General features: G+C 56.6%; 1 protein-coding gene across 1 annotated transcript in view; it reads right to left on the reverse strand.

Annotated features, from left to right (window-relative positions):
- The window catches only part of DGKK (diacylglycerol kinase kappa), a 134907-nt gene that overhangs the window by 34351 nt on the left and 78626 nt on the right, over positions 1-21930 (reverse strand). Inside the window, exons 2-8 of the mRNA XM_051969184.1 lie at positions 16724-16834; positions 14291-14371; positions 13112-13216; positions 3687-3819; positions 3306-3412; positions 2943-3068; positions 1986-2088 (exon numbers count right to left, since the gene is read on the reverse strand). Of these exons, the coding sequence (XP_051825144.1) occupies positions 1986-2088; positions 2943-3068; positions 3306-3412; positions 3687-3819; positions 13112-13216; positions 14291-14371; positions 16724-16834 (766 nt within the window). The remainder of the gene's footprint in view (positions 1-1985; positions 2089-2942; positions 3069-3305; positions 3413-3686; positions 3820-13111; positions 13217-14290; positions 14372-16723; positions 16835-21930) is intronic.

The raw sequence follows: 21930 nt of genomic DNA on the forward strand, positions 1-21930 counted from the left end.
GGTCCTCAGGGTGGGGGCGAGTTCAGAGGCAAGGAGCTGCTCTCTCCCTGTGGGAGTCCCGAGAGGCCAAGCTGGCCAGAAGGGACCAAGGGGGAGAGACAGGGAGCTACGTGAGCAGGGGGACAGGGGTGGGGGAGTGGGGGGGAAGGTTGGAGGGGGGGGTTCGGGCTTCAGCTTGGTCCTAGCTTGTCATTGGCCAGTAGATGGCTTTCAAATAACAATAACAATAATAACACAGCTTTTTCTTGGGGGGCTTGAACAAGTATTTCTGCTCTGGTTAATTGTGCCCCTCCTTCTCCCTCCCCCCCCCCAAGTAATGAGCAATGCGGGAGCAGGGGAACAGGGAGGAGGCAGAAGCAAGGAGAGCAGCAGAGAGCACAGAAGGAAGCTGGAGCACTTGGAGAGCAGCAGGGCCAGATGGAGCCAGAGAGCACGGGAGGCGGGGCTACGGGAGGGAGGAGCCTCCAGAAATCCCCCCTCCCGCTCCCCTGCAGGCTCCTCTTCTCATCTGCCTCCAGACATGCTCCGTGCCCCATCACAAAATCATAAGGAACAGCAAAATAAAGAAAAATGGCTGCCTTGGGCCCTGGCTCTCCTTTAGATCCCAGTCTCTCCCTTCCTCCCTCTTTCTCCTTCTATGTGTCTCTCCCTCTCTCTCTCTCCCCCAGCCCTGTCCATCTCTTCCCACTTCCCTCTAGCTCTCCCCCTCTCCCCTTCTACCTCTGCCTCTCCTGTCTCCTCTCCCCTCGCCTCCATTCCCAGTAGTCTGGCTTCTCTCCCCACCACGTCATCCGTTGAAGATCCCTGATGACCTCACCCGGGTCACACCCCCCGGCCTTGTTTCAGGCTACAGCCTCCTTAGCTTCCAGGCCCCCCTGGAGTGCTCTGCTCCGCAGCACAAAGTAGGGACACAGTAGCACTTCTGGGTGCCCCTAGCACACAGTAGGAACTTTAAAAAACCTCCCTAAATTGACTCTTTTCCAGGAAGAAGCCCTGTGTTTTTCCCAGGAATCACCTCTGAGGGAAGGACTGGCTCCCAAGTGGAAGCCTTCACACTGATCCCCGCGAGGTCAACATGGCCCTGCAGGGGAAGGTTGCTCAGGCAGGCCCTCGGACCCAGAACCTCTGACTCAGTGGAGCTCACTTGACTATCGGGACACCTAACCTGATTCAGGCGGCACCTGTCTGGATTTTGAGCTAGGCCCTCACTTCTGATAAGACATGGCCAGGGCCTGGCCCGGGCCTGGCCCAAGTTGGCCAACCCAGCACCCGGCACACAGTAGGCACTCGCTAAATGTGGATGAGGTGGCTAAAGGTCCAGCCCCTGCCCGGGTTGCCTGGGGTTGGGCCGGTTTTGGTCACTGGCGCCAGTTTTCCAAGAGCCTCAATTCGGGCTCTGGGGCGAGTTGCTTGTGCTTGCTGTGGGTCTCCCTAGTTGGGCCAAACTTGTCTTTCTTAAACAGGGAAAGACTCGGTCTCCATGGACGTAGACAGGACACCCGAGCGACAGCCCGGGTTCACCAGAAATCCATCAACACGCTCTTCTGTCTGGGAACTGCCAGGGCGACAGCCAAATCGGCTAAATTACAAACGACCCTCCAGGGACTGCCGGGAAGGGAGCCGGGCCCGCTGCCCCCGGCCTGAGTGGCCACGGGAGGGAACGAGAGCCCCCCTAGGGGCTGCTCACCCTCCTCCCTGCCCAGACAAGGATCCCCGGGGAAGGCGGGGAGGTGGGTGGCCTTCGAAAGGACCCGCTCTGGTTTCTCTTGTGCTTGAGGGCTGGGTATCATCTTTCCAGTCAGACTTCTACAAGTGGCCACAGCTCTCTTAATCAAGAATTGTAGGGAAACTGAGGCACTTCTTCAACAGGACTGGCAACATCAGGGGCCTTAGGGGCACTCAGTATTTGTGCTGCTCTCTGTCCAGAAGTCCCCCCCCCCATCTCTGGCCTTCCTGATCAGAAAAAAGCCCACTGGGCTACTCACCATCTGAGTCCATGCAGTTCAGAACTGTCGGTGGCAGAATGGACACGCGGTACTGGCCCAGGGGGCACTTCTTGGAAAACTGGTCTCTGCAGGTGCCGTGAATCTGGAATGAGGGCGATGATAATGATAAGGAGACAGATAGACACACAGAGACAGAGACAGAGAGACAAATGCAGTGATACAGAGAAAGAGAGATAGACACAGAGAGGGAGGGACACAGAGAGAGATACAGAGACAGAAACACAAAGATACAGAATGAGACACACATAGACACAGACAGGGGACCCAGAGAGAGACAGGACCAGGGAAGGCTGGGGGAGTTTTGCCAGGAGCAGGTTCCCCTACAACTAAGGGGTCCGGTGGTCTTTGGGCCACGGCGGGGATGTCCTCCCCGGTCACGGCACAAAGCACTTATCTCTCCTCACTGTGGACAGTGACTCTGGGAAACAGGCTGTCCCCTTTTTACAGAAAAAGAAATGGTCTCCCAGAGGTCAAGTGCCTCACCTGGGGTCATGTACCTGGGCACCCAGGAAGGGTTAAAGACCAAGTGACATGACATTGACACTCAGGTCTTGTTGCCTCTGTCCAGCAGTGTCACCAATAAATTTGCTTTTGGAAGTCTCCAAGGTCCAGGGGGAAAGTGGACATCTGGCCAAGGTGGGAGTGCCACGTGGAAGCTCTGGGCCCCCGGATGCCATTTCTCCCCACCCCGGGCCTAGAAAGGTTTGATCCAGCTCTGGGGCAGGGAAAACACTGCTGACTTCACAGTCTGAGGACTTGGATTTGAATCCGGTCTGACCGTGGGCCTCCATTGTCCCATCTTGCTCTCCAGCTCAACCTCTGACCCGGAGCCTGGCAACCCCATTGAGCCGGGGTGGGGGGATTGTCCAAAGAGCCCCAGGGCTGTTCTGCACCCACATGCTACCCACCCCCCAGGACGACGAAATTGAGCCTTACAATGGCCTTGCACCAGAGGCATTTGTAATCCTGGAGCCTCCGGACGCTGCCACACATGCGGTCACACGAGGCACAGCGGGCATTGACGGGCAGGTTCCCCTCCAGCCACTGATGGGGCATGGCCACCTGTGCAGGAAAACCAACGTGGACCTGAGGATGCCGGGCGAGGGAGGGGGTGGGCCTTCACCAAGCCTAAGCAGGGCAGGGGAGCTGGGCAAGAGGTGGAGACCGGGACCCTACTACGTGGATCTCACCAGGAGGTGGCCATGATGGGAAAAGAGGAGGTCGTGGGGACCCCAGGTCAGGCTGGGGGGCTCGGGATGATTTCCCACCAAGGAGGCAGAGGCCACTGCCTGTACTTACGCCATCTTCGTCCTCAATGATGTCATTGCCTATGGTGGCCAGGGTGGTCCATTTGCAGGTGGCGCTGGCTCGCACAGCACACCGTTTGTGAACTTTGAACTTACACACTACGGGAGAAGCCAGAGAGTACGTGAGCAGGGGAGGTGGGTGGGACGGGCGGGACATCCTCCACCCAGGATTCTAACTGGCCTAACCCCAGTGTCCTCCAGGGGTCTCTTTGGGTGAGACCAGAAAAGGGAGCGTTCTGTTCCCCAGGGCCTGGGACTGTCGCCCCCCCCATCCCCTGTCTTGGCTGCACCTGCAGGCAAGAACTGGGGCTCTGTCCCTTCTGGACGCTGGCCAGAGCCTCTGCTTCACCCTGACTTCCTAGGCCCCGGGTACCTTCGCAGGACAGGCCGTGGGAAGTGACCCCGGAGAGGGATTCCCGGCAGACGTTGCAGAAGGTGGGGCGTGCGTGCGAGCACGTGTACCAGTTGTGGGTGCTGGAGAAGTGGTCGGATGTCAGCTGAAAATGCTGGAAAAGAAGAAGGCCCCATGGGTGTGGGAAAGGCTGAGCGGGCGCCACTGGGCCCACGGCGGGTCACGGCGGGCATGCTGGCTGTCGCAGAGGAGTGATGGGTCAAATGGACTCAGAGGGGGAAACCAAAGAAAATGGAAGGGGAAGGGGGTCTTCCCATCCAAGTTCCCGACCCCTGCCCTGACATCTCTCAGAGCTCCAGTTAAGAACTTCTGCTTGGTACATGGGCTTCGAGGCTTCCTGTTCCATGGTGATTTCCAGAGCCACGAGCCCGGACCACAGCTCTCCCATGATGCTCTGTGCCCACCCACTGTTCTTCCCAAATCCTATTGCCTCCTGGGGTACCGGTCCCTGTCCAAATGGCTCGGGCCTTCACCCTCCTCCCGTTTTCCTCGCGACCAATCCGAGGCTTCTACCTTTCATTTGAACCTTCACGGTGCTCCATGTACAGGGTACTCCTGAGACCCTGGGGCCAGCCTGGGGATGCCCCCTTCCCTCCTCTGACTCTGTACCCTCCCTGTCTCCCAGCTGGGCTACTGTGACAACATCTGCCCCGACTCCGCTCAGCTGTTGTGAAATTACACTCAGGTCATCCTGACTCGACCCCCCGGCCTCCGGTCTCTGGCCACACCAGCTTGTTGGAAGTGATCTGCCCTTCAGCCACACATACCAAACAGCTTTTGTTTCTCCGGCCTGGAAGGCTTACACAAGCTGTACAACCACTGAGCCTCTCGGCCTCCCAGGGAGACAGACAGGTTAAGCTAATAGCTATGTAAGAGTGGTGACCGTTTTACGGATGAAGGTGTCAGAGGTCACCAGATCAGAGCTCATTCTGGCCAGCCTCACCTGCAGGAGGACTCGCCTCAGGCAAGTCACACCTCCCACTGCAGCACACATGTCCTCCTTTGTGGCTTGGTGCTCCGCCTCCTGGAGGAACCCAGGAGATAGGGAGCCATTGACGCAGTTCCCAGTGACCTCTTTCCATTTCCACGGGGGTCATGGGAACAGGCGGGGAGAGGTACTTGGACCCCCCACACCCAAGAGACCACCCAGTGCACTGGCCCGGAGAAGACGAGCCGGGTCATTTAGCTTTCCGAGCGTGGTCTGACAAGAAGGACCTGGAAAAATGGGAGTATTCCCAGAGCTGCTCGGGAAGGCCCTGATTCAAAGTCTGAGACATCAAGACTGACAGTGAGACTGGCCCAGGGAGAAGAGGTGACCGGAGAGTCCCAAGGGAACCTGGGAGAGAGAGGCTCAGGAGCGACAAAAACTCCTCCCACAAGACCTGAGGCTGGGCCTGAAGTGTTAGCGTGGGGAGTAGCCTTGGGCTGTGTGAGCCTGGGCAAGTCATTTTACTTCCTCAGCCTTAATTTTCCATCTGTAGAATGGGAATAAAAGATAAGCATCCTCCCAGGATGAATAAGAGGATCGAACGAGGTGAGGGAGGCTGGGGGCACTTTGCAAAACTTGCATTCTTGGCACAGAAGCCCCTCTCCCTCCCGGGCCTTCTATAGCCTCAAAATTCCCAGTTGCTTCAAATGATCCTCCCGGGCCCCTCCAAGGGCTCCTCAAAGTCCCAGCTCGTGGCCCGGAGGGGACCCAGTCAGAACCATTTCAAATTGACCTCCACAGTGTCTGGTAATTGAATAATAAAGACCAGGGCTTTGAACTGCTGAGACCAGAGACTCAGTCTTCCCCTTGAGGGAGAGAGAGCCCAATCATAGGTGCGATTCGAGTTGGAATCGTTTGAATGTGTGACCTTCTATGGTGACTTCCCTGAGCTGGCCTCGGTTTCTCCACCTGCACAACAAAGGGCTTGGCCTAGGCCAGAGATGGCAAGCCAGAAGTCCAGAAAACGAGTGCTGAGCCTGATTAAAACGTCACTGGCAAAGGTTCAAGAAAATCAAAATACGACCCAGGCTAGATAATGGGACTCTGTGGTCTTTCCAGTCACCCGAGAGGCAGAGGGGGTCATTGCCATGGGAACTGGACACTGTGCGCCTGGGGAGCGGCCGAGGTCCCTTCCGGGCCAAGATCCCTGGGTCGTTTCTCTTGCCTTTCCTGCGGTGTCGCCGAGCCCAGGGCCGGGCACTCGGCAGGGGGTGGGGGAAGAGGGAGCACGGGGCCCAGCACCCACCAATCTCCCTCTGCCAGGCCAGAAATCTTAACTGCCACCAAGTCCATCCCTTTCCTTCTGTTTTGCAGATGAGGAAACAAAGGCACAGATGCACCAGCTGGTCCACGGTCCCACTCCCAGTAAGCGTCCAAGGCCAGATTTACACCCGGGGCCTCCCAACCGCGCACCCTCTGCCCTAGCCGCTCCGTCTCTTGGCATTCCCGGGAGCTCTGACCTCTGCCCCCTGACACCGGCCCCGGCCCCCAGCATGACGGGGTTTTGGGGACTGGTGCTTGTTTAACTTGGACCCAAAAAGGTGTTTCTCTCCCACAAAGGACTCTGAAGCCATCATCTGCTTTGACCCTCACAACCGTCCCATGGCAGAGCTAGTCTAGGTCCTACAAACTCCATCTTACAGATGGGGAAACTGAGGCACAGAGCTCCACCCACAATTAGAAAGGATTTGGACCCAGAGCTTCCTGCCTCCATGGCCAGAAAGAATGACAAAGATAGAGGAGGCAGATGATACAGGCGGGGCTGCGTCCACAAAGCGAGGCCGGCCAAGGGAGGCAAGCTAAGCCAACGAGCCGTAGAAGAAAGCCAACTCGGAGACCCCGTGACCTCCTCTTAGACCGAGGCCATGGGCACCGTCTCCTGGCATCCCTTCCTCCCGGCTGGTCCATGTTGGGCCGTGACTCAGGATGAGGCGGGAGGACCGACTCCTGGGCTCCCGGACCCCTGACGCCGACCGAAGCCGTTTGCTCAGTGAGATCGAAGCGTGCAGGCTCGTTTGGCTGCCCCAAATGCCCCTTTGGGCCCCGTCGCCCTCTGCCTTCAGGCCAAAGTCCCAAGTCCTTATCCTGGCATTCAACGCCCTCCACAATATGCCCCCAGGTTCTTTCCTGTCCCTCCACTACAAGAAGTCTCTGCTGTGGTCTCTCCAGTGCTCAGTGTCCCCTCCCCACCATCTGCCTCTTCTCAAGAGCCTTGCTCGTCTCTGTTCTTGAGACAGTTGGGCTGCAGTGCAGCCCGGCTCCAAATCTGGTCTCTGACCTCCGTGACCCTCAGCAGGTTATTTCCCTTGCTTGGACCTCAGTTTCTGTGTCTGTGAAACCAAGGGATTGGACTGGAAGACTTGGGAGGTGTCTCCCAGCGCCCCAGACCTCCTCCTTTCCAGGACTGTTCATTTCTAAGTCATCACAGGGGGCTCTTCTATCCGCACCCCCCCCCCCCCCCCACTGCACCACAGGAAAGACCGGCCTGCATCTGGGTCACCTGCAAAGCCTTCGCTTTCCTTCCCCACCCCAGCCAGCCCAGGTCCCAGTAATGGCTGCCTCTTTTAGACTCCTTTGCACTGACCACCAGGCTCACTCATCTGCTTCACAGAGAGAGCAGCTAAGCAAGTGAAATGCAGCGGGAAGAACGCTGGAGTCGGGGAGGCCTGGGCCTCCCCCCGGACCCACCCGAGAGCTCGGAAATGGGCCACCTGCCCAGTCTTTTCCGGAGGAGCGAACCACGAGAGGGCCAGCTGTGGGCGGGGGCGAGAAGGGCCGGCTCGGGCCCAGAGAGGGGCACACGGTGCTCTTGGCCCACAGCTGGTTGCTGCTGAGGTGCCGACAGAGCTCCGGTTCACCGCCAGCTGGCGCGTGCTCTCAAATAGATTCAGGCCAGTGGAGCAGCTCCACAGGGGGCCGCCGGGACCGCCGGCGGACCGCAAACTGGTTTTTTTTCCGGGCCTGGGGGGTGGGGTGTTACATGGAGCTGATGGGAGGAACTGAGACGGAATGGGCGCTAGAATGAGGCAGGCGCGTATCCGCCGCCGCCTTTGCCTGTACCTTCCCCAGCCCGGCACCCGTGGCTCCCAATTAGCTCCTGGAGACCCCTGGTGCCCTTTTGTGCCAAAACAAAAGGAGATGATTCGCAGGAAGAGCCTTAATTTATCCGGGAGAGGGAGAGGGGTGTGGAGGGACAAGGGGGGTGGTTGCTTGTGCCAGTGATGAACACGGGTCCACAGGGACCCCTTGGGGCTGGGGAAGGAGGAGGAGGATGCAGGAGAGGAAGGCCGAGGCAGGACAGGAGATTACGGAGGCTGTTTGAAGCCAGGAGACTGGGGGGGGGGAAGAAGGGAGAGAAGGGGGAGAAGGGGACAAGGGAGGGAGGGAAACAGAAAGAAAAAGAGGCACAGACATATAGAGATAAAGAGAAAAAGGGAAAGAGAGAGAGATCGAGTGAGAGAGAGAAAAGGAGGGAGGGAAGAAGAGAGAGAGGAACAGAGAGACAGATAGATATGGTGGGGGGGGGAGAGACAGAGAGAGAATGAAGGAAAAGAGGGAGACAAAAAGAGATGGAAAGACAGAGATGGAAGAAAAAGAGATAGAGACAGAGAGATGGACAGAAAGTGAATCAGAGAGAGAAAAAGAGAGAGATGGAAAGGGAGACAGAGATGGAGGGAAAGAGAGGAAGACAGAGAGATGGAGGGAAAGAAAGAGACAAGAGAGCTGGAGGGAAAGAGACAGAGACAGATATAGAGGTAAAAAGAGAGAGACAGAGATAGATAGATATAGGGGTACACAGAGAGAGAAGTAGGGAAAGAGAGACACATGAAGAAAAAGAGACAGAGAGATAGAAGGAAAAAGAGACAGAGAGATAGAAGGAAAAAGAGACAGAGAGAGAGATGGAGAGAGACAGAGTGACAGAGAAAGAGAGATGAAGGGGAAGAGAGAAAGACAGGGAGACAAATGGAGTGAAAGACAGAGTGACAAAGAGAGAGATCGAGGGAAAGAACAAGACAGAGATAAAAGTGGAGGGAAAGAGAGATGAAGGGAAGGAGAGAGAGAGTGAGATGGAAGAAAGAGACAGAGCGAGAGAAAGAGAGAGAGATGAAGGGAAATAGAGACAGAGAGAGAAATGGAGGGAAAGCGAGAGAGTCAGAGAGAGATAAAGGAAAGAAAAAGACACAGGACAGAAAGAGATATAGGGAAAGGGAGACAAAGAGCGATAGAAGGAAAGAGAGACACAGAGAGAGATGGAGGGAAAGAGAGAGAAAGCAAAAACGAGAAATGGAGGGAAAGAAGCAGAGACAGAGAGACATGGAAAGAAAGAAAGATAGAGATAAAGATGGAGGAAAAGAGAGAGATACAGCGAGATGGAGAGAAGGAGAGATAGAAGTGCAGGGAGAAAGAGACAGAGAGAGAAATGGAGGAAGAGAGAGACAGAGATGGAGGGAAAGAGAGAGAAAGCAAAAGTGAGAAATGGAGGGAAAGAAAGAGATGGAGAGAGAGACAGAGATAGAGATGGAGGAAAAGAGAGAGACAGAGAGAGGGATGGAGGGAAAGAGAGGGAGACAGAGACAGAGAGAGATGGAGGTACACAGAGAGAGATGTAGGGAAAGAGAGACATGAAGAAAAAGAGAGAAAAAGGGAAAGAGACAGAGAGAGATGGAGGGAAAGATAGAGTGACAGAGAAAGAGAGAGGAAACAAAAGAGAGACAGAGAGACAAATGGAGTGAAAGTGACAAAGAAAGAGGGAGATGGAGGGAAAGAACGAGACAGAGATAAAAGTGGAGGGAAAGAGAGGTAAAGAGAGAGGTGAAGGGAAATAGAGACAGAGAGAAATGGAGGGAAAGCGAGAGTCAGAAATAAAGGAAAGAGAAAGAGACAGGACAGAAAAAGATATAGGGAAAGGGAAACAGAAAGAGCGATGGAAGGAAAGAGACACACAGAGAGATGGAAGGACAGAGATAGAGATGGAAGGAGAGAGACAAAGAAAGAGATGGAGGGAAAGTGAGAGATTCAGAAAGAGATGGAAAGACAGAGAAAGATGGAGGAAAGGAGAGAGAGAAGGAGGGAAAGAGAGACAAGCAGAGATGGAGGGAAAGAGAGACGGAGAGAGACGGAAAGAGAGAGATGGAGGGAAAGAGAGATGAGAGAGATGGAGGGCAAGAGAGAGAGAGAGAAAGAGAGAGATGGAAGGAAAGAGAGACAAGCAGAGATTGAGGGAAAGAGAGACAGAGACAGAGGGACATGAAGGGAAAGAGAGACAAAGAGATGGAGGGAAAGAGAGAGAGACAGATGGAGGGAAAAGAGAGATAAAGAGAGAAAAGGAGGTAGAGAGAGATGGAGGGGAGGAGAGAGAAAGAGAGGGAAAGAAGGATAGAGATGAAGGCACAGAATGAGAGACAGAGATAGAGTTAAAGAGACAGAGAGATAGAGGGAAAAGAGACAGACAGAGGGATTGAGGGAAAAGAGACAGAAAGTTGGAAGAAAGTAGAGAGGAATAGTTGGAGGGAAAGAAAGACAGAGAGAGATGGAGGGAGAGAGAGATGGAGGGAAACAGAGAGAGAGAGACGGAGGGAAAGACAGACAGAGACACAGAGGGAAAAGAGATAGAGAGAAAAGAAGAGATGGAGGGAAAGAGTCAGAGACAGAGATGGAGGGAAGGAGAGAGAGATGGAGGGAAAGAGAGAGACAGAGACAGATTTAGGGAAAGAAAGTGACAGAGAGAGATAGAGGGAAAAGAGAGAGAGATAAAGAAAGAAATGGAGGTAAAGAGAAAGAGATGGAGAGAAAAAGATGGAGAGAGAGAGAGACAGAGAGGGATAGGGATACAGAGAAAAAGAGAGATGGGAAAGAGAGAGAGATGGAGGCTCAGAGTGAGAGACAGAGACAGATGGAGGTAAAGAGAGAGACAGAAAGAGATAGAAAGAGACAAAGAGATGGAAGGAAAGTGATAGAGAAAGAGAGATATAGAGGGAAATAGAGACAGAGAGAGATGGAGGGAGGGAGATTGGAACAGAGAAAGATGGAAGGAACAAGAGAGACAGGGAGAGATGGAGGGAAAAGAAAAAGACAGAAAAAGAAATGGAAGTAAAGAGAGAAAGAGATGGAGGGAAGGAGAGAGAAAAAGATGGAGAGAAAGGGAGGCAAAGACAGAGAGGGAAAGTGATACAGAGAAAAAGAGAGATGGAGAGAAAGAGATAGAGAGAGTTGGAGGCACAGAGTGAGAGTTAGAGAGGGATGGAGGTAAAGAGAGAGACAGAGATGGAGGGAAAAGAGAAAGAGAGCAAGATGGAGGGAGAGAGAGAGATGGAGGGAAAGATAAAAAGACAGAGGGAAAGAGACAGAAAGAGATGTAGGAAAAGAGGAAATGGAGGGAAAGAGACATCGAGACAGATGGAGGGAGACAGAGCGATGAAGGGAAGGAGAGACGGAGATAGAGATTTAGGGAAAGAGAGTGACAGAGATGGAGGGAAGGAGAGGGACAGAGGCAGTGATGGAGGGAGAGAGAGATATGGAGAGAAAGAGAAAGAGCCAGAGGGATGTTGGGAAGGCTGGTCCGCTCCTTGGCCTCTGGGTCTCTGCCCTTAGGCTGGGCCAGGGTTGCCCATGAGTTCCTTCTCTTCCCCTCCTGGGGCCGTCAGAAGCTGGGGCCACAGCCAGCCTGCTTCCCTCGTCTGCCTCCGCCTCCTCTCCCGACTCTGAGTCTCCTAAAGGCCCCTGGCTGGTCCCAGCACTGATGCCCCTTTGTTCTCCTGCCCCCCACCCTAAAGCAGTCCCTCCCTCCTTCCCTCAGAGCCTTCTGGATCCCCCATTTCCCTCCCTTGTCTCACTTTACAGTTCCTTAGGGTAAGAGGCGTTTGTAGGATGGGAGGCCGCCAGCCCCAATGCAGAGCTTCAGGCCCAGAGCCAGGGAGCCGCTCACCCAAACTTGGGCCCGTCAGCGGGGCTCTGGTGGCAAAGCCCACACTCGCCAGTGAAAACCTGGTGCTGAGGGCTCGGGCCTCCTGGCGTGGGGCCCTGCCCACTGGGGAACGATAGGGCCCCGCTCTCAGCACGGGATGGATGGGCCTTGCTGGGCACCCTTCAAGACAGCCACAGTGTCACTGAGCTTAGAGGGAGGATGACTCCTGCCCATTCCGGGCGTCTGCTCGCAGCACGGGGCACTCCCTTGGCCACACGAGGCCTGAGAGGAGACCAGGGCTTCCTCAGACTGAATGCCACCCAAGCCCGCTCCCACACCAGTGCTCCTGAGCCTCCAAAGTGAGTCCACAGACTGGACGGTGGGACCACCCTGCCCTAGGCCTCTCCAAGGAGCTGCCCTGCCCCAGCCAGACAGACTGTGTGCCCCCCATACTCCCTGGGAAAGCCCCCAGGCACTACTTCAGGGGCTTAGCAAAGGCCACCCTTCCTCAGCGCCACCTGAGCCAAGTTCTGAAGGGTCAGGAGGTCCAATGGATGTGTCACATCCACGGAAGGGAAGATGGCATCAGGAGCTAGCTAACCAGTTCTGGCCTGCAAAAGGCTCTCCACGCCCCCCAGAGGGGTTGGGACTTTGTCCCGGTGGCAAGAGGGACTCCCAGAAACTTCTGGGGCTAGTGCCCCAGTGCCCAGCCTCAAGGGCCATTATTTGGCCAGGGTATAGAAGAGCCCATCAAAATGACCTAGAGGTGATAAGAGCCCAAATTGTGGGGTGTGAAGAGAAGGGACTCCACCTAAGACCTAGGGGAGGCAGAACTGCCCACTGCGGAGGCCCCTGGTCTGGGTAGGAACACTCTCTGCCTAACTCCCAGCCCCTCCACCACAAAGGCAGAGCCAGGCGACCACCTCCTGCTATAGGCTGCCTCCATTTCCCCAGACTGTCCTCACCCATGGGAGACTGAACTGGGAAGCCTTCCTAGCTGGGAGACCCCAGGCCTGCCCCTTCCCCTCTGTGGGCCTCAACAGCCTTGGGGCCAAGCTGATCCAGTCCCAGTCCTCTGATCCTGGGGGCACCCAAGCTCCAAAGATGCCCAAGTCCCACTAGCTCTGGGCACGGCTGGGCCCACTCCTTGGCCAGCTCTCAAAGTCCACCTTTCTGTCCCGTAGAGACCAGTCGGGGAGAAAGGGACAGAGCCCTGCCCACCACTGCCTTATCACCCCTGCCTGGGTGGCTGGAGTTGCCAATGAGGGCCTCTCATGAGCTTTGTGAGCAGTCCCTTGGCCGGGGTCACGGATGTGCCCATGGCTGACCTGGGTCACGGGGAGCCCCCCTGCCACCTCTACCACTCTCCCCAGCTCCTTATTTTCTGGTCGGCACTGTCAGAGATCAGTCCCCAGAGTGGCTGCCACTGCCCACCACTGCTCACCGTTGCCCACCGCTGCCTGATGCTGCCCCCGCTGCCCTTGGCTCCCTTACCTCATTAGCTGCCCACTTCTGGACAGCCTTCAGGGCTCCCATCCAATCTTCCATCTCCTTCCGGTTCTCCGCACACAGAATGAGCTTTCGGAACGGGGTAATCACCTATGGGAGAAGCCGGAAGGTCTTTACATCTCTGTGACCCTAGAGCTCCCAGGGAACTGGCAACCGGGGGAGTGGGCACCCTGGCCCTCCCAAGAGGCTCCTGTAACACCACCTCTGCCCTGGCCTGCTCGAGGACCCGAGGCAGCAGGGGGCTGTGATCCAGCAAGCATGGAGGTGCCCGTCCCAAACCCCCCAGGCCCAGTTTGCTGTCGTCTGGCCGCTGAGGGTCGTATGTGCATATTTATAGGGTCGTAGTGCCAGCTCAGAGCCACTCAGAGGATGCCAGAAAAGCCCCCCTGGGCCTCCCGCTGATGGGAAGAAGATAAGGACCTGCCCAGCAGGGGCTGGGAAGGGGCACAGGGCCTCTAGCACCCCTTACCTGCCACCTCAGCTGCCATGCCCATGACCTCACTCCAAAGGCCTGAGTCACCACAGCCTTCTGCTGCCCGGGATGGAAGGAAGTCAGACAGATGCTGATTCCTCTGATACCTTGGAGCGGGCATGCACAGTGGTTAGCCCATCCCGGAGCAGAGCTAACAGGCAGTGCTGGGGCACATCTGCCAGGCGATGGGCTCTAGCTTCCCAAGGCTGGGTCAACAAAGCCCCAGCTTGGCTCTTGGACAGTTTGACTGGAGTCAGGGGGTGAGGAGAGGCCTCCCTCTGACGCTTTCTGTCCTGGGTCTTTCCCAACACTGAGATCCCACAATGCATCTCCTGAGGGGCCTCCTCACACCCATGCCCATTTTCCTATAGCTCAGGATCACCATCTTCATACATCCCACTGATGTCATTTCAATAAAGAATTGAAATTGAAATGGACCGAATGTGAGCAAAAAATCTGCCACTAGGCCACCCCTTCCCGTCAGGCTTCCTTTCTCACCAGGTGGACCACAGACATGGATGACACCATTTTCTAGCAGTGGGCTCACAAGGCACAGTGGGGTTGGGGATCGGGGGGCCTCCTCTGCAGGATTTTTGGCAGTGCCCTTGTACACACACGTGCCCCCCCTGGCCCTAGCGGCCCCCCGCCCGGCCTCGACATCCCCTTGGCCTTAGGGGACTGGCCCCACTCACCGTAAAGCTGTTGTTGATGTTTTTGGTACTGGTCTCAGCTACACTGGCTTCGGTAAGATCGACCTCATCAAAGATCAGGGACTGGAAGGGCAGAACAAGAACATGTTCGCTCAGTGAGGCCCCAAGCCGCTGGCGGGCCGGCACCTCCCCCTTCCCCTGCCCCTAGTAGCGCACGGATAGGGGGCGGCCACCAGGAACCACTGTCCTTCAGTGTGGAGTTCCCAAACTAGGCGTTGGCTGCTGCCAAACAGCTCCCTCCTTCCTCAAAGTCCTCCACGACCCCAGAACGACAGAGCAGAGATGGACTTGGCCCCATGTGCCCCTTGCCTTGGCTGGCAAGATAATGGCCCCGAGCCCTTAGAGTCCTTAGGGGGCCTGGAGAAGCCAGCCTGCCACCCCACAGAGGGGATAAGCAGTATTCATGGGACACCAAGCCCAAGCCTCTGCTCCCAGAGCCCACAGGCCATGGGGAAAACTGGGGAGTACCCCCAGGGCACCTCAGCTGCCCAACATTGACAGAAGCAGAGCTGGGTTGGACAGTTCTTGGTCTTAAAGGGTGAAGAAGTTTTAAATAGACAAAAAGGCCACAGGGAAGCCGGGAAGAGTCATTGGGGGCATCCAGGCGGGGCCACTGGCTTTGGGCGGCTGTGGCCCAGGATTCAGGCAGGAGACGGGGAGGGCCGCATGGGGGGAAACCCCAAATGCCTGGCAAAGGCTTTACAAAGTTGCTGTTGGAAGCAGGCCCCGGCTGCTCCGAGGCCTGGGGAGTGGGAAGCGCCGGGCCTGGCACAGGGCAGATCCCAGGCTGCCGAAGCCTCTGGGCCTACGTGGCTCACCTTCATTTCTAGCCCAGCATGGGCCGAACCAAGCTCAGCAGACTGCTCCCCCCGCTCCCTGCCTGCCCCCTGCTGACCTCCTCACTTTCCTGGCTCTGCTCCTCAGAGGCTGCTGTGCCATGTAGCCCCCCTACCACCCGTCACTCACCAAGTCTCCAAGACCCTTGCTGCACCATTTCTCATCCATCCCCTTCAGTCCCTCCCCCAGGGGCAGTATCACCTCCCCCCTCAGCTCCTAATCGGCATCCCTGCCTCCAGCCTCAACCCCCTTCCTCCAGTCTGGCCACATTCAGCTAAGTTAATCCTTCTCAAACTGCTTTTCTCAAATCCCTGCCATGCCCACAAGCTGGTAAAAGGCTCCCTGGGGCTCAGCACACTGAATCTGCCAGCCTTTAGAAGCCCCGGGCACGACGGCCATGCCCGAGCGGCCCAGTGGCCGCCACACAGCTAGCCCTGCTCTGGTCCATGTCCCCTTCCCACCTCTGGGCTTTTTCCTGGGCTATGTCCCCTCCCCCTCACCCCCACATCTGCAGTGCCCTCTCCCCTCCTCTCTGCCAGGCTGGCCTCATGTCCCCTGTGCCAGGAAGCCTCCCTGTCTCTGAATGGACCTTCACTTTTCCACCATCACAGGGTTTCAGATGGAGCCATGCAAAGCTCCAAGTTGGCAGCCACATGAAGGCGCAGCTGATCAGACCACGGCCCATGGTGTTCGTGCCCATCTCACGTCCCCCACTCCAGGGCCCTCCAAAGCATAGTTCGCGTTCCCCTCGGGAGCCGGCTCAGAGGAGGCAGGGACCCGGGGACACGATACTGACACTGAGTGGCTTTGAGTGCTGAACTCATATTGCCAAACCTCTAAATGGGACATATCTACAAAGGGGGAACTTGCCGGCCCAAGGGAACAATGCCCACTGGCGGGCACCGGCCAGGAAAGGGGCCAACTTCAACGATCCCAAGGTCTGAGCGTACTTCAAGCTCAATGTGAGGCGGCAACCGGGGCAAGCCTTGGACTTGAAGGCTGCTGGGACAGGGCCGTCTGCAGATGTTACAGGGGAGAGGGAGCCACCCAGCAGGGAGAGCCGGCTGCCAAAACCCTCCCAAGGTCTGAGCAGCCTCAGAAGGTGACAGGGGGTGATGGCTTGGAACAGCGCACCTTGCTAGAGCATTGTTCAAGGCCCATGAAATGCTCATCTGTGAGATGAATGAATAAATAGAGGGGCCTGCCCTGGAGCTGAGATGCCCCAAGGTCTGCTATCCAGGGGCTGGGTGCTCCGGACAACCCAGAACAGGCCCAGGGGGCACAACAGTGGCCAATGTGCACAACATTAGAGAGGATTTCCCTACTGGGAATCCCCTACGCCAATAAGGTCTAAGGCCCAGACCTCATGGTCCTGTTCTTTCTGCAATAAGGGGCGAGTATTTGGCTTTGGTTCTGTGCCCCTGGAGTCCAGATGGAGCCTACCAAGGGAAGGCAGGGAGGGAAGCTAGAAGGGCCCCTTCTGGGGCCCTCGCCATCGGATGGCAGGATTCAGGATAAACACAGGAGGGGGTGGAGAGGGAGGAGGGGAAGGAAAAGCAGGGACTGCCCCGGCCATACCTTGGAGTCTTTGGCGTAGTACAGTGTCTTTCCACGAATCCGGACGTATCTCCGCTTCCATCGCTGGAAGGAGCTGGTCTGTTTCAGTAAAAGGCCTTCTTTCACACTTTTCTGTAGGGCAGAGATGACAAACGTGGGTCATCCAGGTGGACCAAGCCTGGGGGGGGCTGGCAGAGCAGAGTTCCTCCCCTCCCCCCGACCAGAGAGACAGCTTGAATAAAGGCTCATCCAAAGACCCAGAAGATAATGGTACCCAGAGGAAGGTGAAGGGGCCCCAAGGAGTTTGTTCCTGGTAGTAGCACTGAGCCCAATTGTTTCACTGTCCCCTCACCTCCCAACTCCAAGCCCCTTCTCTCAACTTCCAGCCCCACAAATGGCTTGCGGGCCCCCAGAAGCCTTAGGGGCTGTTAGGAAAGAGGAACAGGTTTAGGAAACTCACTGTTCCTCCCTAGTCAAGCCAAACTCGGCCCCGTGGGCCTGGAAAACGGGGTATGGCCAAGGCCCCCTTTCTAGAGTCTGGAAAGAGCCCCAAATGACTCCTGAGGAACATAAGCACGTGTAGGGGACATAAGGAAGAATGGAAGACTTTTGGGCCCCAAATGGAGGCCCATGACACAGAAAGGAAACACATCATGTCTTGCTCCCCTGACTCCAACAAGGTCAGTCCCAGGGTAGCTGTTGGGAGGCCAGGGGCATCCTGGGAACTGAGTGGGCCCTTAGAGTTTCAGCTACTCACCCTTGACACGGGCTAAGAGATAGCAAGGGTGTATTCAACACAACCCTTGGCAACACCCTCGCTGCAGAGACAAAAGATGCCCGTGGACATGACAGATGGACAGAGAGACCAGTCAGAGGCCACCAGAGTAAGGGACAGGGACCCCTTCTGGCGGTGGGGGGAGGCAAGAAGGAAACCAAGGAAAGCTCCATCAACAACGGCAAACTATCGTAAGAGTGCCATCATCCACTCGGCCTGATCGCAATGGTTTACCCAAATTGTCTGATAATAAGGGGGTGCAAAGGGGGAACAGACTGCAGAGAAAAAGTGGGGGTTGGCACAGTACAGGCCCAAGGAGAGAAAAGAGGGGGAGCAGAGGGGGAAAATGGCAGCTATTCCTGTCACATGGTTGACACTGCTCAGTCCTGGGCTGGCCCCAATTGTCCCACAATCTCCTCTACCCTATACCTGGCTCTCCCGAAGCCTCCATTTCACTTGGGTCTTCCGGGCAGGGGCAAGTTCTCTCCGTTACTGGAAAGTGAGCTAAGTTGCCCCAACTAGCCTAGGAAGGGGCCCGAGTACAATGGACAAGAATACACACACACACACATCATGGGTCACAGGGAGGAGAGGGCAAAAGAATCCCACTCTGAGCCCCACCCAAACAACATCTTGCCCGTTACATGCCAGGCGCTATGCCAGGGGCTCGAAAGCCAGTCCCCTGCCCTCAGTGAGCTTACATTCTATTGTGGGGCAACACACAACTAGGTGCACACAAAGCAAGCTCCACACAAGCTCAAGTGGACAAAAGGAATGGAGCAGAGGGCGAGCCGTGGGGGGCCGGAGCTTGAGGCGGCACCCCGGGCGTGCCAGGTTCCAGAGAGGAGGAGACCCTGGGGCCGAGTCACCATCCTCCTTCACAGCCCAGGGAGATGAGCGGCTGAGTGTGGAAGCGGCCAGTGACCCAGGACTGCCAACCGAGACCTGGCCTAGAAAAGGGAAGGGAGCCGGCGGGGCCAGAGAAGTTGAGACAGAGAAAGTGGGGTGCTCCCAAGCTATCTCCCCCACTTCCCCCTCCCATGTCCTGAGCTCAGGAAGGCAGCCTGAAGGCAAGAAGGGTGGGACAGAGGAGGAAGAAGAGTGGGACAAGTGCTTCCAGCACCTTTCTAAGAGTTGTGGAGGTTGAGGTAGCCACCATCTCCATGGTATAGAGGGGGAAACTAAGGCACAGAGAAAAGGAGGGACCCACAGGTAAAGTGTCAGAGAAAGGCTCTGAAAGCAGGTTCTCCACATCCAGATCTAGTCTGGAAACCCCGCCAATGTAGAGTGGCTCAAAGAAGAGACAGCTCAGGGAGACGTGACGGCTGTCGGCAAACAGAGGGAGGCAATGGGCCTGGCACATGCTAGGCGCCAACTAAATGCTTGTCAAATGACCCGAATGCCAAGGGCGGTGGCCCAACCCTCACGGCCGCACACCAGGCCCTATGTAGAGGGCAGCTTGTCTTGCCAAGCCACGGCCTTACTTGGACAAGCTGCCAGTCAGGGTTTTAGAATGCTGCCGCCTCCTGTGCGTGCCGACCCCTCCACCTTAGGGTGCTGCTCATTTTCCCTGATGCTCTCCCCATTTTCCCTTCCCCCAGCTTGGCAGGGGTTGCTTGGTGTCCATCCGCCAGTATGGCCAAAGTGGCTATATTTAGTTTATGTCATCTTTCCTCATAAGTCAGCGCCTCCATTTCCCTAATCTGCTCAATTGGTCTTCCCGGGCTCCTCTCCAAATTGTTTCTTTCTGGCACCAAAAGGGCAGCGGGAAGGGCCGGGGGTGGTTGGGGAAGGCCGGTCACCTTGTTATGCCAGGATGCTCATTGCTGCCATCCAGAAATGGGCCACCCACTATCCCAAATGACCAGGGTTCTGAGGAGGCCTTAGATCCAAGGCCTCTAGATGGGACGAGGAAGCATTTGCCCTGTTTATGGGCACAGCAAGGGCAATCCGAGCCTGCAAAGTCTCTCCATCCTTGCCTGGTGGGACCAGCCTACCTCGTATCCCCTTGCCTTAGTCCCCTCCTCCACATACTCTCTGCAAATACACTAAAGGGCTAAAGCTCTCCAAGCACAGGCTGGCTAACCATGTGATTGTGTGCTGTTAAAGGGGTTCTTGGGGGGAAGCTTCCTTCTAACTCAGGGATTCAGTGACTTGTACCTGTGAGGTTCCCACTAGCTGGGAGGGTTGCTCCTTTTATGTGTCTGCAGAGGGTTGAGGGGTGTGATGAGGGCCGAGCCCACGGTCTATCACAAAAGACCTTTCAGAAGGCCACAAAGCAGGAGTCCTGGGCCTGAGTCCCGGATGAACCTTGGGCTTGGCCCTCTACTGTATGTTGTAGCCCGGCGTTCCCTTTTGGCCCGTTCCTCCCTCCTCCTGGCCCCTGGGTTAGGCTGAAGCCAGGCACCAGTCTTGGGCTCGGAAACGTCCCACTGTGAAAGTCCCCTGAGCTGCCTTCTGAAGCAGACGCCAGTAGCCTCCAGCCTCCATCTTCCGGCCCAAGTCCCAGATGCCCTGACCCAGCCTTCCCAGGGCCCCTGAGTGTCACTCAACCTGATGATCCCATTTCAAAAGCACAGGCACATGCTCATGCTTTCCCTTCCCAGAAAACCCTAAGTTCAGGGCTGACTAAGACCCCCAGGGTTCAGATATTCAAGCCAAGTCATAAGGCTCAAGCAAGGGCCAGGATGGCTTGGGGGGCACCTGGGGGCAGCAGGACCAAGTCAGAGGCCACCTCCTTGGGCAGTTCCACGAGCCACCTTGAGGTCAGCGAACATTCAAAACAAAGGGATCTCTGGTCCTACCTGCAAGCCTTGGGTCACAACTGGGGAAGGGAGGTCAGGGGATGGGCTGCCCACAGGGCGCCCCTGTCCACTGGCCTTCCTCTGGGCTCTGTGGATGTGGCGTCTTCAGCTTCCTTGGGATTGGGCTGTTTGAGGTGGGCTTGAGACGAGCCTAAAGGACCATCCCGGCATCCCCTTCCTAGGGATGTTTTTGACAATGGCTCCCCAGCAGGTGGCCATCTCACCCTCCCCTGTGCTCCCCTTCCCAGGACACCCCTTCCCTACTCCCCGCCAAGTCAGCTTCTGAGCACATCAATGCCATCCAAGAGACGGCCATCTTCTCTCCCTCCTTCCTTTCAGCAGTGGGTCTGGGTGGTGGGAGAGCTTCAGGCCAGGGCCTGACAGGATGGGGGGAGGGGGAGAAGCCAGGGAGCTGGCCAGAGGCCTTGGGCCAGAGTAACTGCCTGGAAGGTGAGGTCTGCCTGTGACACCCCTGCCCCCCGCCTGGGCACAAGTTGCAAGTTAGGCCGGGAGACCTCTGGGGCTATGGGAACTGATGCGGAGGCCGCCCCCCCCCATCATCCCAGCCCCTGAGACTCTGGGAGCTGCAACAGAACAGGAACATCCAAAGAAGGATGGCACAGAAACCTGATGGGAGTCTTGTGTCTTCTGACCCGGCTTCTGTTTCCTTCTCAGAATCTTCGCTCGGGTTCAGGGTGATTGAAGGCGACCGTGGCTCCCGACGGCAGAGCCGGCGCCCCCTGCCACCGCTGGAGATCGAACCGAGATGAAATTGACAAGTCCATCCTCGTGAATATTTATGCCACTAACTAGCCTGTCAGCCCTCCTGTCTGGTCCCGGCACAGCCGCCAGAGCGTCTCCCTGCCGGGGCTCATCCCCAACTCCGAGGAAGGCGCACACGGGGTCCACGGGCCAGCTGGGACACGGGGCGAGGTGCGGGACCACGGATGCAGCCGGGGGCCATTTGGCAACCGGTGAGTGAGCAGCCTTCCCTGGGCAATACCACGTACTACGAGCCAAACTGGACGTGGAGGGAGGCCCGGAGGTGAGAACCATTCATGGCTTCCTCCAGGCAGCTCTGCCACCTTCTAACTCGCCTTCTCCTCTCCCATCCTTCAACCCACCTGCAGATGGCAGGCAGGACCTCAAGGGGCATGGCCATCTTGGTTTGGGCAGCACACAGAACCTGGATTCCAATTCTGGATGTGTCACATTACTGCCCAGCTGAGTGACCTTACGCAAGCCCTTCCTTCTCTGGAGGCCTCGGTTTCCTCCTGAGGGGATCACATCTAGTGTTCCGCTCCTGGCACAATTGCCCTAAATCTCTCTAGGCCTAAATCTCCACCCCTGAACAAAGGGTGGGGATGAAAGGTTTGGATCCCCTCAAAGTCAAATATGATGTGATAAGCTGGGCGATCCCCACAGTGAGCCTCAGTTTCTTTTTCTGTAGCCCCAAGATGCCTTTCAGCCCACGAGCCCATGACCCTGTGACCCTGGGCTAGCCAGATCAGATCAGAGCTGGGGGCCAAGCCAACCTAAGAGCTGGCTTTCCTATGCAAACCTCCCCAGCCACACCCAAAGAAACAGGAGGCCCCAGGATGCTGCCTCAGTGGCAGCCAGCCTCCTTTGCCCGACAGGGTAAACCCCCT

This window comes from Antechinus flavipes, chromosome X, assembly GCF_016432865.1.
Source record: "Antechinus flavipes isolate AdamAnt ecotype Samford, QLD, Australia chromosome X, AdamAnt_v2, whole genome shotgun sequence".
In the NCBI taxonomy this organism is placed as follows: Eukaryota; Metazoa; Chordata; class Mammalia; order Dasyuromorphia; family Dasyuridae; genus Antechinus; species Antechinus flavipes.